At 35.6% G+C, this 18701-nt stretch overlaps 2 protein-coding genes and 1 long non-coding RNA gene across 6 annotated transcripts; 2 read left to right on the forward strand and 1 right to left on the reverse strand.

Moving 5' to 3' along the window:
• Window positions 1-2534: 2534 nt before the first annotated feature.
• LOC122291312 lies at window positions 2535-2994 on the reverse strand. Its single transcript, XR_006236594.1, has 2 exons — window positions 2833-2994; window positions 2535-2761 (listed from the first exon to the last, which is right to left on the reverse strand). It is a non-coding gene; the product is annotated as an uncharacterized LOC122291312 (long non-coding RNA).
• Window positions 2995-6984: 3990 nt separating this feature from the next.
• Window positions 6985-8201, forward strand: LOC122292980 (geranylgeranyl pyrophosphate synthase, chloroplastic-like). The gene has a single exon (XM_043101573.1). It carries the CDS (start codon window positions 7026-7028, stop codon window positions 8052-8054), a length of 1029 nt encoding a protein of 342 aa, XP_042957507.1. The 5' UTR covers window positions 6985-7025; the 3' UTR covers window positions 8055-8201.
• A 121-nt stretch (window positions 8202-8322) lies between these two features.
• On the forward strand, window positions 8323-15639 carry LOC122292979 (DNA repair protein RAD51 homolog 2). Of its 4 annotated transcripts, XM_043101570.1 has the most exons (13): window positions 8323-8792; window positions 9406-9519; window positions 9641-9793; window positions 10913-11016; window positions 11124-11187; window positions 11281-11336; window positions 12457-12537; window positions 13398-13457; window positions 13553-13644; window positions 13716-13835; window positions 14378-14521; window positions 14822-14912; window positions 15410-15639. In XM_043101570.1, the coding sequence occupies exons 1-12, from the start codon at window positions 8709-8711 to the stop codon at window positions 14863-14865; spliced, it is 1116 nt and encodes a 371-aa protein (XP_042957504.1). In that variant the 5' UTR covers window positions 8323-8708; the 3' UTR covers window positions 14866-14912; window positions 15410-15639. The 4 variants fall into 4 exon arrangements, with proteins under 4 accessions (XP_042957504.1, XP_042957503.1, XP_042957505.1 ...); XM_043101569.1 differs by lacking the exon at window positions 15410-15639 and having other exon boundaries at window positions 14822-15000; XM_043101571.1 differs by lacking the exons at window positions 12457-12537; window positions 15410-15639 and having other exon boundaries at window positions 14822-15000.
• The last annotated feature ends 3062 nt before the right edge of the window (window positions 15640-18701 follow it).

Below are 18701 nucleotides of genomic sequence, written 5' to 3' on the forward strand. Positions count from 1 at the left end.
GGTAATTAGCAACTTTCAGGCACATTTCTAGAATTTTTTGCCTGGAGCATGTATTAGGAAAGACATAAATTTATCACACGAATATGCTCTGAGGTCTGGTTTTCAATTCGAGAAATTAATGAAGAGTTGTCGGGAATGAGTTTTCTGTAATTTGTTGTGGGAACCAGAATTAAGACATCCGGGATCAGAAGAGAGAGTGTCAAAATCCCCTTCTATTTCTTCCCACTAAAGTCCCATGGTCACAAATCCTTCGGAGTATGGATCCATCGAAAGTAACATGGACCAGTTCTTAACAAACTAAAAACCTTAAAAACAATTGGCCTAGAAATTTGACAATTGAAGGCCACATGAACCAACCAACAAACACAAGAATGGTCCAAACTTGGATTTCCCGATGTTTAAAAGACAAACATAAGAAAGCATGGAATGAAAAACCAGCAGCAAATGCATCAGATCCAACAGCAATTACAACAGAAGACAAGACCCAGAACGCCTAAAACACAACCATAACAGCCTCCTCCAATTACATCATCTTCTCTCTAAACCCTGTAAGACCAACGAACGGATGAGGATTTTTCTTACTTATTTTTTTCTTTTAATAGACGAATCATGAGCGAACAGAAATTCCCTAAAATTATGACTCCTAGCTGCAGGTCATGCCACAACATATATCTAAACATGTGGAGTAGAACCAGAACGTGTCAGAAGTTTATTTTGAATCTAAAGCAACAGGAATGGGAAGCTTCTCAGGCTTGGGCACAGAAAAAAGCCCTCTCCAAGAAGTCCCAAGGCATGGACGAGCTCAATTCGAAGAATTGAGAGACAAGTGTTATTATGTTATTGTTTATCCATCGGAGTTGTAGTTAGCCACAAGTTGTGGCTACTGTCCTCCCCTGTCCCCTCTGATCCTTCCATGCACCTCTCCCGCCTTCCACACCAAAAGGCTACCATCTTAGCCAAGGTCTTGAAAATCTGCCTTTTGATCTGTCCTCTCTTAGGGGGAAATCTTGTTTTCTTCTTCGTCTCAGTGTTGGCAGAAGCGAGCGCCATAAGCTTATGTTACACCCCCTGCAGTGAAGCAGGGCAAAAGCAGCGGAAGGAAAAATGAAAGAACCAGAGTTTTGATTACAGAAGAGAAAGGAGGAGATGGAGATGAAGATATGGGGGAGAAGAATGGTTTGTTGGGGGGATATGAGTATTGAATTGAGGAGAAATGCCATGGATGGAGGCACCCCGTTTCCAAGAAATTTAAAGTTTCTCTTCTAAACACTGCTCTTTGATTTATAATCAAGGAACATTCTTGATGTTTGGATGTGTCTACATCAAGACGAGGATGTCAGATCTTACCTGGTTTTCTTATGGGGCTTTTGGGCCTTGGGGATTGCAATGGGGATAGGAGCCACTTGAAAGATTACTTTGGTCACATGCATTCACACACACATCGGAGTTGCATTTTTCTTCACACTCGCAGCAAGGGATTTTCCGCTACAAGAATATTCCACTACAAGAATATTCCTTCTAGCTTCTAGACTCTGGCTCTTATCTTTAGACCTTTCTATCCAGCCTCTCCATAATCACCTACCCCATACATTGCCTCCATCTTTCCTCTGGCTTTGTATGTCATTTTTCTCGTTTTTTATTTTCCTTTGGATGGATAAACATCAAACTGATGCTGCCGACTGTATGCAGTCAATAGCAGTGGACACAAGTTTTTTTGTTGCAGTCTTGCCAAACATGGACAACAAAAGAAATTTATCAAAACCCAAATGGATGTGCGCATCAAATTACGCAAGGGGTAGCTTCGAACAACTTGTATAAAAGCATCCTCTCTTCAAAATCCCTCCAAGTCTCCTGAACTTTCTTAGTGTAAAAGATCCTCCGTTCTAATTCTGTAATATTTTGTGTAAAATTATTGCTTGTTATTCCTTTGCAATGAATTCTTGTTTAGCAAAAAAACACAAAGTTCGGGTCAATTCTGAGCAAAACGAATGAACCCCATGAGTCCTATTAATTTTTATGAATTTTTAAGGCAATAAAAAAATATCATTTTTTTTATAGATATAGTTCTTTCAGTTTACCTAGTTTATCCTAACCTTGTTAAATCTTTCCAATTATCTCACCTCATTTCAACATCTAAATATTGTAAACATAATATTATTTAATTTCAAATATTTAACTTGTTATCTAATTATTATTATTAAATTATTATAATTTTTCTAAACTTTTAAGTAAAACACGAAAAAATTCATTATTTTCAAATTTTAAAATAAAAATAATATTAAAAATCAATATTCTTCTTATTTTTTTAACTTTATAATTTTTTAATTCAATTTTTTTTCAAAATTTTATAAAATATCTTAATTCAAATTATTATTTTATTATTCATAAATTATCTTATTATTATTTACTAATTTTCTATTTTATGTCATATCATCTAATCATACTAAATCTAAGCCTGTGAACAACTGAGCACGTAACGATCATCTGCCGTAATTTTCAAACTCAAAGTGCAACTTTTGCGTGAATATACGATAGGATAGGGAACAAAATGATTATTTTCCCTTCACTTGAGAAAGAAGAAGGAAACTCTTGACGTTGATGTGAGATACTCATTGGGGAAAAACAGCATACAATACATGTGCGTGTTTGAAGACTTGAAAGTACAGTCTTGACGTTGCCTCACGTCGTGCAAACGTGGCTAACTTGCCAGTGCGCAGGTTCCTCGCACAGGCAAGGAAAAGGTTGGTCATGACTCGTGCACCTGGAAAACTATGACTGCGTTGTCATGGTAGGTCAAGTGATATCAGCTTCCTAGAAAGTATAGATGCTAACCTTGATTGAATAGAATGACAAATTCTGAAGTGTTCACACATGTCATGTACATAAATTTCATCAAGCTTGCTACAAAAATCCGCGATAGTCAGAAGACACCACACCTACGCAGCGGCTTCGAGCCTTCCACTGTATTGCGCGGCAAAGTCCATTCCCTCAAGTTAGGCGTAGAGCATTGGCAACGGCAAAGTTAAAGGTTTTGACTATATAGTCATTGAAGACATTAATTATATTATATCATCTTTAAAGTCAAATTAATAATATAATATTATATATTTTAATAATAATATTTTTTAATAAACTTTTTTTTTTATATTTTATAAATACATTTTATATATTAATTAATAAATTAATTTTTACTTAAAATAATTATTTCTCAATTATTTTTATATCAATCTAATTATCCAACATAATATAGCCTTGTTTACTAAAGAAATTTTTAAAAAGAATTTAATAAAATATGAGTTTGATGGATGAATAGTTTAAAATTTAAACTAAATATTTTAGTTAGTCCAATGCAAGTTATTTATACAAAACTTAACTATATTTTAGATTTTACTAACATTTAGCTAGTCTAATGCCAGTGTTCTTATAAACACCAGACAAAGTCAATGATGTACTTTTTGATGCAAAAGAGACATCAAAGGAAAAATAACCTAAGAATATTAACCAATTTGAGTATAAAGACCATTGAAATTATAAATATATAGAACCACAAAAGCGACAGTATTATATTTTATCGTCTTCAGATGGAACCTAAATATTCCACAATCTTTTTGCTTCCGTTAGACTGTCTTTTTAAAAGCGATCATAGATGTGTTCGCGAGAGCATTATGTTAAGACATACAAATACATTTTATCCTATACAATTTTTCATCAAATTTAACTTTTGAAATAAATAATGATTTTACGTGTTATTATAATAGAAGTTATGAATTCAAATTATGATTATACGCTTTATCCTATTTATCTCTCTCTTTTTTTTTTTTTTTTAATGAAATTTAACTTTTAAGACATATGGTTATTTCATGTGTTAAAAAGCACATGTTAGACAAGTATAGAAAATTGTTTGGTTAATCGAGCTGCATTGTGTGTATATATATATACACAAACACATTATTTTTTGAATAATGTTATATAAAATCATTTTTGTGTACTTCTTACGCACACAATTGATGTGATTGACTGTATCAATTTTTTTTAATATACAACTAATCATATCAATAGAATACATAAAAATAACTACACATATAATTTTTATTATGTTTTTGGTATGTACTATTACCTCTATCAATCAATTAGGTACATGTACCGTGATAACAAAAATAAATACATGCATATTTTGGGCTTTGTCAAAATAAAAGTGTTTGCATCGGCTTGGTGTAAATCTGGAAAATGGAAATTAAAGTTCAAAATCACTAACCTGGAGATCTCTGTTTTGAGGAGAAACGTCACGTGCTTGTTTATTTCTTGGTTTTAAGAACAAGAATCGTGATGCATTCTTCAAATCTTCTCTTTTCTGTCTTTTTGAAATAACATTAAAGGCTCCGTATTGTTGGGAGAAATCTAAATAGCAAAAATAATTATTTCACTTTGTGTGAATTTGTTAGAAAGTAATTGAATAAAGAGTAAAATAAAGCAAAATGACACACATAGAGAGCAAAGAATTTTTTACGTGGAAAAACTTTTAATGTAAAAGGAAAAATTACGGGGCTTAGTCCAATTAAAACTTCCACTATCAACAATGATATGTATACAAATGTTCTCTCTAAATAGCACTAAAGGTATATAATCAACATTGATATCATGAAAAACACTTTTTTGACAATCAAATAGTGTGATTAGAAGAAATATCACCACGAGATGTGTCACCATTCAAAACATTGAACACCAAAAATACTACTCTAAATCTGATCTCCACTGTTCAAATTATAGAATCTTGAGTTTTGAACGTACTTGCAAAATCTCATCTCAATCAGACCATAGAAAACTCCGATTAGAGTATTTGATTGAAGCTGGATGAGCTCCCATGTATTTGGCTGTCCCTTCCTCTCTCCAATCTCCCACACATTTTTTTCCTTTCTTGTTTCACTCTCCTAACTTTGCTTCTATACAAAACAGCATCACCTAGGTTTCAAAACCTAATTAAGCTGGGCCTAAACCCTCTCTCCATGTGAGTTTAATGATCTTACATGGGACATTCACCATCTAGGAGAGAACCCAACACAACATGTAAGGATATTTAAAAAATTTTAAACTAAGAGAACCCAACACAACATGTATGGATATTAAAAAAATCTTAAACTATCTGTCAATAATAAGTCTTGCTACATTCAGTCTCTATTAAGGGCCTGTGTACACGAAATAAATGTTTATTTCATTTCCTTATAATTTTGTTCAAATATAAAAAATGCCCCTCACTTTATCTTCCCTCCATATAAGCGATTCACAGAACTCTTTCATTCTTATCTCTCTTCCGATAACACAATAATTTAGTGGATCAACCAATACAAAGCAAGCAATAGGAGTAAATATGAAACCTATATATGGAATGGTAGATAGCAAATTAGCTCCTCATGCCAAATGAGCAAACAAACAAACAAAAAACGTCCCTAAGGAACAAAATTGTAAAGGCACATAATCAACAGCAATTAAAACCAACAAGGATTATCATAAATCAAACAAGAAGTAAGCATCTTTTGCTGCAATTCAGCTAATTGACAAATCAGACAGTTGACTGAACAAACCTTTGAGGACAACTACTTCCAACCGATTCTGCCTATCTCAAAGTTCGATTTTCCTCCTCCACTGCCAAGCAACCATTCCCAAGCCTAAATCCTCTCGTTTCAAATGAAGAAGGCTTCTCTGCCTTCTCTACCACCTCCTTCTTCATGGGTTTTAGCTACTTGTCAATCTTCTTCAAGTCATTCTCTTTCTCTGCCAAAATAAACTACTAGAGTAGCGACTACTATTGTTGGAGTCGTAGGACTTAAAGCCTCTACCTAGCCAGTTGCAGTCTCGTTCAAGCTCCTCATTTGAGCGTTGGTGGGGGGCTAGTGGGTCAAAAATGCCCCTAACTTCATCTTCCCTATAGGAGGAACGAAATGTGTCCCATTCTGAAATGCTTCAAAGGGAGGGGAAGGGGGAGGGCAGAACCAAGTCAGGGAGGGGGAGGGGAAGTTTCATTTCTAAGAAGCAATGAGATAGAAACGAACTGTTTCACTTCATGCACACAGAGGCCCCAATGGGGACTAAATATAGATTTTTTCTTCAATAATTATTAGAATAGTAATGAAATAATAGTGAATAGTAATAAAATAGTCTAAAGATATCTGAAAATAATTGTATTTCCAAATTGATTTAGAATTGAAATGTAGTACTTTCTAAAAGTAATGAAAGCTAGTGATTCAATACTTAACTTTGAGTTGTTTAACCCATCCATCCGCCAGAGCTCGCCATACCATAATCTATGCCATTGGAACCAATTTGCCGATTCGCATTTATCTAAACTATTGAAATCTTATTTATTAAGAAATAATACTGTGTAGTGTTCTTCGTACGTGGGTAATGATAAATGTTACATGGTTCTTGGACTCTTTAGACCTTTATCCTATATATGTAAAAAGAAAGAGTCATGAGTTTTAACAAAGAAATTAAGTGATAAGAATTACATAAATACTTATGTTCTCCTTAGTTACTGAGAATTATTAAATAAGAATTTTAAGTTTTAAAATTAAATATTAAAATATTATATTTTAATATTATTATTATTTTGAAATTAGAAAAAGATAAGAAAAAGTTAAATTGTTTATTATATTTTGTATGAAAATTTAAAAAAATTATGATGATGAGATGAAAATTTTGTATTTGAGATAAGAAATCTTGATGACCAAATAGTACCTTAGAATTTGGCTACATTTCTAGCTAAGATTAACAAGAGATTTTCAAGCTTGAGCAAGGTTTGTTATGGGTGATATTTAATTTTTTGATTAACAGTTTGTTTGGATGGTGTGATGAGATGATATAATTTTAGATAAAAGATGTTTAATATATTATAAAAATATTATTATTATTATTATTTTAAGATTTAAAAAAATTGAATTGAAATTTAAATAAAATTTTGTTTAAAAAATTTAAAAAGGTTCTTTCTACGGAACCAACCAAGAGAGAGAGCGCCGTGAATTACAGAGAAGATGAATTGTGTGAGAGTGGGAACATTGGTCAAACGATATTCCAACTCCAGATCCAGATCCCATTTCCTAGCATTCCCGGAACGCCGCCGTCCCATCTCCTCCCCCTCCTCGTCTCCCACCGAGGAAATCTTAAAACCCACCTCCTTCAATTTCAAAAATTACGTGGCCCAAAAAGCCAATACCATCAACCGAGCCCTCGACGCCGCCGTTCCGCTCAAAGATCCCATGGAGATCCACAAGGCCATGCGCTACTCTCTCCTCGCCGGTGGCAAGCGAATCTGCCCGCTCGTTTGTATCGCGGCCTGCGAGCTCGTTGGCGGCACCGAACCCATGGCCATGCCCGCCGCTTGCGCCGTCGAGATGATCCACACCATGTCTCTGATCCACGACGATCTTCCTTGCATGGACAATGATGACCTCCGCCGAGGGCAGCCCACGAGTCACAAGGTTTTCGGCGAAGCCGTGGCGGTTCTCGCCGGCGATGCACTCCTTGCATTAGCGTTCGAGCACATAGCCTCCTCCACGGTGGGCGTGCCCTCTGCGAGGATTGTCCGTGGAATTGGACAGCTTGCGAGGTTCATTGGCGCTGACGGGGTCGTAGGCGGTCAAGTAGCTGATTTAACTTCAAAGGGGCAGTCTGAAGTGAGTTTAGAGTACCTCGAATTCATTCATCTGCGCAAGACCGCAGCCATGTTGGAAGGCACTGCGGTTCTTGGAGCTGTGCTGGGTGGTGGTTCCGACGAGGAGGTTGAGAAACTGAGGACTTTCGCCAGGTACACTGGATTACTTTTTCAGGTAGTGGATGACATTCTCGACGTGACAAAATCGTCGGAGGAATTGGGGAAAACGGCGGGGAAGGACTTGGTGGCCGATAAGGTTACGTATCCCAAGCTAATGGGTATCGACAAATCGAGGGAGTTTGCGGAGAAATTGAAGGAGGATGCGCAGGAGCAGCTCTCCGGCTTTGATCTCGATAAGGCTGCGCCGTTGGTTGCCCTGGCCGATTTTATTGCTCATAGATCAAACTAGTCTCATTTGTAAATCTGTAACTTCTAACAGGTCGTTTTAGGGGAGGCTCCATCGTTTTGGAGGAGGCTCTTTGTAGAGATTTCCGATTGGGCAAATTACGTATAAGGACTCTGCATTTTTATAAAAAAGATTAGTTTATTATCAAAATATTATTATTTTATATAAATATCATATTTAATCAGTTTTTTAATAAAAGTGTTTGTTCACTCTGTAATTATAAATATCATTTTTTCTTCCAAAAATTATTAAAATTACAAACTGTCGCTGTGCTTTGATTTATGCTTTATTTTCCTCTTTCTGGCAGTAAAATTCTAAATTACTAAAAAACGTCTTTCTTGCATCTCGAGACTTTAATTTTCGTAAATAGGTTCAAAACAGTTTTGTTGTAAGTTGCGAATTTACAATAATTGTGGCCTAGAAAAAAATATGTAGAATTTATCTTTTTTTATTAAGTAGAAAATAGAGAATTGAATTTGATAAATGGGCCAAGCCCATTAATAATGTAAAATGGCATAAACTAGCCGTTCGGCCTGATAAATTTTGGGCTTTGAGAGAGAGAGAATGGGCCTTACTGCTCGGAAAAATACGGGTTAGATTTTCACATTTGGCGGGAAACCTCGAGGACAGAGAGAGAGAGAGAGAGAGAGAGAGAGAATGGCGAACAAGCTAATCCGCGAGATTGGTTTGCCCAAGTCGATCGCCAACATCTTCGCGGCTCGTAACATCGTCACTGCCAAGGTACCTAAATACGCGTAAATTGCAATGATTTCGATTGCGTTTCGTCTTTAGCTCCAATTGCAACTACTGTCTTGTTTGGATTTTGGGAACTAAATTTTCCCCAAATTCACGTACTTTTCGTTCTCAATTAGATTAAAATCTTCTCAAGTACATATTTCGAATCCATGTGCTCTATATACTTATAATGTATGTTAATACATTGATTTTTACCAATCCAGAACTCATTTTTTAAGAATATATTGTAAAAACTAAGACTCATTATTTTCAACATATTTTAGTAATTTAATTTCCGTCTGTTGATATTTGACAAGCATGATAGGCATAAAAAGATTATAATCGGATGGCGTTTTTCAGCAAAATATTGATCCTGGTGTTATAATATTATAGAAGAGTTATAATTTGTGTAAATTGAACCTAATTGATATATGCTTGTATATTTATCTTCAACCTAGATGCAGCAGTTCGGTCATGTGTCCTAGAAAATGATATCTTTGATTATAGTTCTAAATTTTGGCCAACTTCATCAGAAGAAAAACTTAATTAAAAATAATATGGCTTTTGTACCCTCTTTTATGGCTATTTGGAAAAATGAAATTTGATTTGTTTGCTTCAGGATGCCTTATCTTTGACCGAATTTGAGTTGATGGAGTTGTTAGATGTGGGGTGGGCAGAAGTAACGTCTGCAGTAGCACACATCAGTGCAATTGTGTGTCCACCATATCAAAGTGTAAGCTTGCAGCTTAGTTTTATCAATTAATGTAGTTAGTTGGCTCAACTATGCACTAGATTATATGTTTTCCTTCTTTGATTTTGAGTTCCGCAAAGTTCTTAGTTCTTGTTCTTTTCAGGCGTTATCACTAATGGAGCAGCGGGTTCAAAATGAGCACTTGGCTGGCCATCTTCCTACACGCCTGAAAGGATTAGATGAAGCATTATGTGGTGGGATACCGTTTGGTGTTTTGACAGAGTTGGTTGGTCCAGCTGGAATTGGCAAAACACAAGTACAGCTCTTTCATAAGTACCTTATTCTCCATTAATATGTGTTTACTTGAGGATTTTGTCCTGATGGGTGTATCTTCTTCCCCTCAAATTGATAATTTTATTTGACATTTTCACTCAATGTCATCATCAAATGAATAATGAATTCATACATTCTGTACAGTTGGAAGGAGTTTTAGTTTTGCATCATGAATAATTGCAAAGGAAACCTTTATTAAATTAGGTGAAAGCCACACATCATGAGCTTTCCAGGGACTCCAGTGCACGTAGGGTCTGGGTGTCTGATTCTTGAATTTTTATGTTTCAGTTTAAGCTAGAAGGGATCAACCACTGGCATCTGCAGTTCACTGAAAATAAAGATAAAATTAAATCCCAACTACTGAGGCAATATGCAGCTCCTTTTTTCCAATTAACTGTTGTACGGGATGCTTGGGAAATTATAGGCCACAATGTACTTTTTTTTTTTGATAGGTTATAGGCCACAATGTACTTTATCAAAACATAATCCAAATTATTTTCAGACTTCTTCCTTGCAGCAGCTTCAAATTGGACAACTTCTTTTTACTTCACAGGAGCTAATTATTTTCACTGTACTTGGAAGGTGTGTTTAGCGAAGATGAAAATTTTAAAATGATCATTGCTTTGTAGACATGTTGAAAGGATGTTTTATGCTACTTAGATAGACATTTCATTGCGCATCCCGGTGTATAAAAGGAAATTGGACTCTTTGACAAGTCAATGCTGCCTCTATGTATTGGCAACGAGCTGAGGCAATTTATTATTTGGTGAAAATAATGATAGAAAATTGTAGCCTTTATTAGCTTTCAGTTTCCTTTTTTTAGACCTATCTACTATGAAAATCAACCTGTCTGCATTGCTTCAGCAACTGAGCCATATACAAGACACAACACACACTTTTGTTGGTTATGTTGTGGGGAAACACATCTCTGGAAGAAGCCATGTCTTCTTTTATTCATTTTGATGAGGGAGTTGTTTTATTAAGAGTTACAACTTGAACCTGCAGTCAAGTATGACAAGGTATTCTCTATAATATTTCGAAGTTATCTAGTTTGGTTGGTCGAGTTTTTAGCTGTAGTTTGCTTTGCTTGATTATATTGCAGTTTTGCTTAAAGCTCTCTTTATTGGCGTCGCTACCTTCAAGTTATGGAGGCTTGGACGGCCATGTAATATATATTGATGTAGAATCCAAATTTAGTTCAAGAAGGTACAGAAGTGCATCCATGGTGTCACTTATGTGGGGTGTGTGTTCCTTACATCTAATTTTTCAATAAGAAGAGCAATATTTTCAAGTCAGAAAATTTTCTTTCTCAGGTTGATAGAAATTGGAGCAAAAAGTTTCCCAGAAATATTTCTCACGAAAGGAATGGCCCAGAAAGTATGGGTTATCATTTAAGTCTTTCCCTTTTCATTCTTTTGATTCACAGCATCACTAAGGTTGACCGGAGATTGTTATTCTGTCTATGTTCAGATGAGTGGCAGGATCCTTGTTTGGCGTCCAGCATCACTTTCTGAGTTCACTGAGAGGTAAGAATTTATGTTTTAAGGCCCTAGAATGGATAGAATAAGACTGAAACTTCGGTGTTGCCAATAAATGAGACTTCAGCTGGATAGTGATGAAAGGAATAACTACCTGTTTAGAGTGTAGACTAGTGGTGAAAGGAAGTGCTTAAGATAAGCTGCAGATTCAGACATCTTGTTTAATTCCGGGTTGTTTGGAAGAGATTTCATCTCATCTCATCTCAATCCCAAACATCACTCAAATACAAACACTTTTCAATTTCAAATATTCAACCTTTTCAACTAATCATTATAACTTTCCCAAACTTCCAAACAAAACACAAAAAACAATTCAACTTTTTCAAATCCCAAAACAAATATAATATTCAAAAAATTATATTCTAACAATATTTTAAGTTTATAATATTTTATTCAATTTTTTTCTCTCTTTTCCAAAAACCCAATAAAACATCATAACTCAAATCATTTCACTACTATTCACAGATTTCTCATCTCATCTCATTCCACAAGCATCCCCTTAGAGTTCACTTGGATTTTCTGATACACAATTCTGGCAAATGGGGTTGTGCATATGGGGTTTACTTCCCAGGGGTGGGTTCGAAGGGCTTGCCTTGTACAGTTTCCACGTCATCAAAAAGAGTAGAATAATTAAGCAGCCTTTCTGCAACTAACTCGATCTAGTGAAGCTCTTGCTTGACAATAACCCCATATACAATTCCCAAATAATCCCTTGAGACTATACAATTTACAGAACACATAAGTATGCTGATATTGTAACTCTGTTATTTTTTGAGAATGTAGCTGCATCTGAACGGTTCAGTTTTGGCCAATATTCTTACATTTGATTCTGATGCCAATTTTTCACATTATGTAAAACCATTTTCGTTCCACTATCTTACGTGGATGATATGTATCTACTTTCAAGCAATTGGCTGATGCAAAATGGAAGGTGTTTCTGTTGGTTATCAACATATTTAGTTTTACATTTTTATGCCTGCGCTGTACTAAGTTCCCCGGCATCCTTATATTCCTTTCTCTTAGAAACTTTATTTTTTATTTTTTAAATATTTTTCAAAAGACTAGTGAGATTGGTTAATGGATCTTCATTTATCTAAAAAATTACTAGACTGCAACAAATCAAGGTTTCACTCCACCGGAATGAAGTGAAGTTACTAGTCATTGATAGCATGGCTGCTCTTGTCTCAGGGTAACTTTCAATTTCTCATATGCAGTCTGAATTGTGATTTTAATATGGAGATACCAATTGGTATGTGATTTTAATATGGAGATACCAGTAGTAATTCGATTGCCCGCTTTTACTTTTAGTAATTTTATATCTCCATTCTCCCTGGCCCCCCATCCTCATGAGTCATGATAGGAATAGCCTATGTTCAGAAAGAAGCAAGTTATGGAACTGGTATTTTTCATGTGATGCTTAACAAGTGGTGATTTTTTTATTCCCCTAATGTTAAATAGATTAGTGAACATTCTCTCAGAGGTTTAAGGAAGGAAAAAAGTGAGAGAGGGTTATATTCTTACGTTCTACGAAATCTGGTCTTATTTTTCTGCTATGCTCTATTTTATAAGTGATGGGTGCAGGTTCTGTAGTTCTGGCCATTTCATGATTAGATGTGCAAACTTATACGTTTCTTTGTATGGCTATAACAACTGTCTCCATGTTAATTTTTAACAGAAGATACTATGTTTCTCACATCACTGATATATCCATGCTTTTAATCTGAAAAGATCATATACGATGTTATTGTCAAAGCCCCTCACTATTTTCCCCATTGCACAGAAATGAAGATTATACATGTGCTCTACTCTTCCATCTCTATGCACTTATCAAGTGTTAATTAGCTCACACATAAGCTACTCAAGAAAGCATTGTTCCCTTCCCCTTGGTGTTGGCTACATTGTTCCTTTTCTTTCTTATCAGTTCCATTTTTTCAAACCTCTTCCATGTGTACTGCAGATATGTTTTCAAAATATAAAAAGGTAATACATCATGCATTGTTGAGTTGGTTGTTGTTGATATATAATCGGTGGTCACTCTACAACATTCAGGGAATATGAGCAGGGGATTCCTAGACAACATCCATTGGGTTGGCATGTTTCTTTTATCAAGTAAGAAGCAAATTATATTGATGTCATATCATGGACTTAGCCACAGATGATTGTCTTTTCCGCTTGACAAAGACTTCTTTTTGTTCATTATCTAGGTCACTTGCTGAATTTTCACGAATTCCTATTGTGGTGACAAATCAAGTGAGGTCTCAAAGCCGTGATGAGGCCTGCCAGTTTTCTTTTCAAGGTTGGATGGCATGATCAAAATTTCAAATCTTCTTCATGATGTATTATCATATTATACAATATTCCGTACAGTGCAGAGATGGAAGGAAACCAAAGAGGATCAAGCAAGATATGGTTCTCATCTTGTTGCTGCTTTGGGAGTTCACTGGGCTCATGCTGTAACAATCCGTCTTGTTCTAGAGGCTAAATCAGGTTGGCACAGCATGTGCTATTCTTTAAAATCAAAATGTACCGGTTATTGAGCTTGTTTGTAGGTCTAATGTGCATGTTGGTGGAATAAAATGTTTTAGTACACTTTGCATGTTTGGGACGTATTTAGTTTGTTTCGCTTGGTTGGAATGAATTTCTTCGTTATCTTGCTGGAAATAGCATGTTTATTATATGAGTGGATTATGTTCCCTTCAAGTTTAACTCGAAAAACCAAACTTAAGGATTTGACATTGAGTTTTATTTATATGGGGCATATTGGGTGCCTTGTCTCTTTTCCTCTTCTCGTTTTGTAACACGGTTTAATAGTCTAAGAGTATATGTTCTGTTCACGGTTGGAAAACCAATTCAAAACTGGAGATTGTGAAGTATCCTCCGAGAAAATTTATCTGTCGAATTTGAGGCTATATATTATCTCTTTTTTTTTTTTTTTTTTTTTTGTAGAGTATGATAGCATGTGAACACCATAGATTTTGGCTTCTTTAATTACGCACTCAAAGTTCTTTCTTTATTTTTTTCTCTTTCAGGTCAAAGGTTCCTTAAGGTGTCAAAATCTCCAATATCACCACCTCTGGCTTTCCCTTTTGACATAACTGCATCAGGAATGTCATTGTTAAGCGATGATGGGATAGATCTGACAGGGCCAGATATAAATGCAATTCGCAGTCAAGGTATGTCCTTGAGACTTTGTTGGTGGCTAAATCTACAGAATAATTTTAATTGAACACCCATGACTACAGGTGCAACTTTTAAAATGTGGAGTACTTTTGTTATTGTCTGGGATCTCCTGTAGAAAAACCTCCTAACAACTGAAAGTCAGTCTTTACTTTGTTGCAAATGGCCATCCTTGATTAGGTGCTGAAATTAATTTAACGAGTCTACGTCAAAAGTTTCTCCTCCATTTTTTTTTGTCTTCTTTCAATGTCTGCATGTCTGTAAATGAATGTCTCAGATTAATGACAAATGTGCAGGCCACAGTGACATTATCAATTTTACTGGGGAAAGCTTGCAGTGAACAATCAGAAAGGAATCTGCATGTAGTAGGAATGTTTGTTGGCAAAGGTAAAACACTGTGTAACAGTTACAGCGACTCATTTTGAACCATCTTTCCGGGTTAACTCTATGTATTTTTCTTTTTCATTTTATTTATTTATTTTTTTTGGGGGGGGGGGGGGGGGGGGTGGTTTTCCAATAAACTGAAACTGAATGATCTTTTATCTATAGTACTCTCATTCTATCACAACCTGTCATATAATTAAAATTCTTGTGTAAGTATCAATTTAATTGACATGACATCTTCTGATAGGATGAGAGATACCACTCTTCATAATCCGGGACCTAATCATTTTTCCTCGCAATCATAGCCGGTTCACACTTGAGCAGGGCGTGTTTTTCATTTTTTTTTTTTATATTTTGGTTTCAAGTACATTGCTTGTGGCATGGTATCTCTGTTATTGCGCACATAAGTATTGAGATCTTGATGTTTTACAGTGTCGTAAAATATAGCTTGCAAATTCTCATAAATTGCCTTGTAACGGTGTGTGTAAAAACTATATTAGTTCATAAGCGTGGAATTACGTCTCCACATATTCACGGTTAGCACTTGGCGAGAGTTTTTGGCTGAATAGAGACTTAAAAGAGCGATGAAGCATTAATTGGCAGGGTATCCTACAAGTAGTTGCAGACAGTAGCGAAGATCCTGCTCACATTTGGGCCTATTAAAAAGTATGTGTTCTGTCTTCAACTGAGATTTAAACCTCTTTGATGGTCTCTCTCTCTCTCTCTCTCTCCCAAAACCAAAGCTTTTGTAAAATCTTATCCTATGTGGACTAAGTACAAAAGTATCACTCTGTAGAAAGGTCTTGCTATTACAGAGTAGCTATATTTAATGTCTAATCTGAGGCAGACCATTTTTATCCAAACATATAACCCAAAAAGATGCAATGGAAGTTGAGAAACTGATTTAAAGAAATCATCCAAACCTGGAGCAGCGAAGATTGAGAAGCCCATTAGCTAGGTTGTGGGCTTCCCCAGAGGTACGAGTAAGCTCAAAGTGAAGAACTAAACTCACTAGGAGGATATAACACCACATTTCAAAATACAACTAGTGGGATGCTTGTGAAGATGAAACCAATTTACCGCCATCAGATAGTCAGTTTCAACCCCCAAAGTCATAAATGTGCAGTTGAAAATGTCAAATTAGGCCAGTTCTAAGACCTGAAATCTCAGCAACAATTTTTGTGCCATTTACCAAATTGCAAGAACCCATGAACGAAGCTGCCATCATGTGATCTTAAGACTCCCCCACAACTGTCTCCTATTCTAACTCATTTCTTATTCTTGATGACCAATTAGTGAATGGTAATGGTACAAACAGTTAAAACAGATCAGCTTCAATGATAATGTTGCATACTATATTCATCAAGATAATTATGGCCAATAGAGCAGCAACCTATAACGTCTTGACAGTGACATTATACCTAATTAATGAAATTCACTGATGCACTCCTATTTAATTATTGCGAGAGATGATAGTCTGGGAGAAGAATAAGATGTGAAAATGTTGAATTTGAAGGGCGAGGGAGATTGCTCGTACGTAGTGACACTCCTGTGACATGGCCCAGTAATTGTGTGTGAGCATTATGAAGGGCGAATCATTCCATTGGTTTTTCCTGCATTACGAATTACAATATCTGGGTTCTATTGCTTTGATTTCAGAACTAATAATCGAGCCCCATTTTCTAAGCCATATATATATTCTTCATAACTCTTCTCGCCCATACATATTTTTCTCTATTTTCCAACACATTGTTCCTTCTATAGTGTACACACAACTTACTTTTGACGATTAGATTCATGATCTCTTCCTTTCCTTCTTAATATATAAATAAACGTACTTAGAATCCACAAGCTTTCTCTTCTTTGCTGGGAAAGAAAATCAACCAAGTTGCAGGCATGCTCAGTTGTTAATAATCGAGCACTGTTAGTGTAGGTGATTGGGTAATGGTAACTGAAAAAAGGGCGTGCTCACAAATGAAAATGGGTGAGCTCGAAACTTGTGCGGGCAGATGTACTATAGAAAACATCAAAAGCCCATCAAAATGAACAGTCCACTTGTCTAATCCTACAAAACAAGGACTATAAACGGAGACCAACGAGTTGGCTGATGAGAACCCACTTGTGATTATACTAAGTGCAGATACCTTGACAACTTTGATTGCTTTTTATCAAGTGGAGTGTCCATGCATGCATGCCTGTTCATGATGCCAATACTAAAAGAAACAAATGCATTGAAAGGTGTGATTAGGATTGTTCAGTCCTCGTTTACCTTCAAATAGGAAAAAGGAGTATAACTGTACAGTGCATGGCAACATTTTGAATCCCTATGAGAAAATGGGTCTTAAAAGAGTACAGTTTTTTTTTTTTTAACCTGGCAAAACACTGCACTTTTGTACTTCTCTCTAATCGTGTCCATAACAAGTTGAGAGGTCCATTTTTTTATTTGTTTTAGTTTGTTTTCTCTGTGCTTTTGGGAGGTGATGTTATGGCAAGTTTTGTCACAGAGAATTATGAAGGGAAGAAGTTATTAAAAGTTCAAATTAAAAAACTTTGGGTTAGTGGAATAATGATGTAGATGAAGACAATCGCGGTACGAACAATTGGTGGTGAATGGGTTCCACAGCATAGCGATGCTAGTCAGTTAGGTAGAACTAAATTATTTTAATTTTTTAAGAACACAAGCCATGTAACGAATATTGGAAAGATCAACACTTAATTACTTGGGAGTGTTATAAAAAGTGTATTATTTTTTAACTGACTTTGGTTTTTGTTACATCATTGTAATTTTTCTCCCAAGCTAATTCATATTATATATGATTCTCAACCTCTCACAGAGGGTGTGCGAAAGAAACCGGTTACATATTATACGATTGTCTTCATCTACATCATTATTCCACTAACCCCAAGTTTTTAAATTTGAACTTTTAATAACTTCTTCCCTTCATAATTCTCTGTGACAAAACTTGCAATAATATTACCCAGGGATAGGGGAACTTCATGCAGCAGCATGTGCCCACATTTATATTACCCCCAAAGGGCCACATGCCTATGAACATTATCAATACATGTACGTGGTTAGTTGTAAACCTAATCCAGAAAAGACTTTAAGATTGCCGTGGCTTTTTGGGAGTTTGTACGTAGCAGTACTACCTTTGCATGGACGGCAAAATGTATATTTTAAGCTTTTTTATATTATATATATATATAAAGAGTTTCTTAGTGTGCACTCTATCGTGCAAAGATTTATTTATGGACAAAAAAAATTAATTTATGCTTATTTATTTCTGATCTTGGTGGAACCAAAGAGGCGCTTTTAAATTGTAATGAACATAAAGAACTGTACGACTGACAACTGTGTTGATGTTGCTTCTTCCTTCTTTATCAGCCGAAGAAAAGAGGCCGCTATTGGGTTTCTTAAACAAGAAAAGATTCTGGGAGTTGAAGCCGGAGATTTTGATGGTTTTTAAGGTTTCTTTCCCTTCTCTCTTTAGCATTCGAACATTTTATATTCCGTCCCCTCTTTGGACACTTTGGATAACTCTCTCTCTCACTCTCTCGCTCTCTCTCTCTCTCTCTCTCTAGACACACACACATATATAGTTTGCATAGCTGTTTTGATTTGTGTGTATGAGATGCGAATCATTGATCATGCATACTGACTCTGAGCGACCAGACTGACTTTTTTTTTTTTTTTTGATGAAGACCAGACTGACTTTGATACACTAAACAATGCAAAAAATGATTATCAAGGCTTGTCTGATATATATATCTATCATGTACGCATGCTTTAAG

This window comes from Carya illinoinensis, chromosome 13 (genome assembly GCF_018687715.1).
Source record: "Carya illinoinensis cultivar Pawnee chromosome 13, C.illinoinensisPawnee_v1, whole genome shotgun sequence".
Taxonomy (NCBI): domain Eukaryota; kingdom Viridiplantae; phylum Streptophyta; class Magnoliopsida; order Fagales; family Juglandaceae; genus Carya; species Carya illinoinensis.

What these genes read in the sequence shown, in the direction of transcription:
- LOC122292980 (XM_043101573.1), top strand. Translation starts at nt 7,026, where the DNA reads ATGAATTGTGTGAGAGTGGGAACATTGGTCAAACGATATTCCAACTCC.
- LOC122292979 (XM_043101570.1), top strand. Translation starts at nt 8,709, where the DNA reads ATGGCGAACAAGCTAATCCGCGAGATTGGTTTGCCCAAGTCGATCGCC. An exon ending in TGTGTCCACCATATCAAAGT is followed by an intron (nt 9,520 to 9,640) that starts GTAAGCTTGCAG and finishes TGTTCTTTTCAG; the next exon opens with GCGTTATCACTAATGGAGCA. An exon ending in TGGCATGTTTCTTTTATCAA is followed by an intron (nt 13,458 to 13,552) that starts GTAAGAAGCAAA and finishes TTCATTATCTAG; the next exon opens with GTCACTTGCTGAATTTTCAC.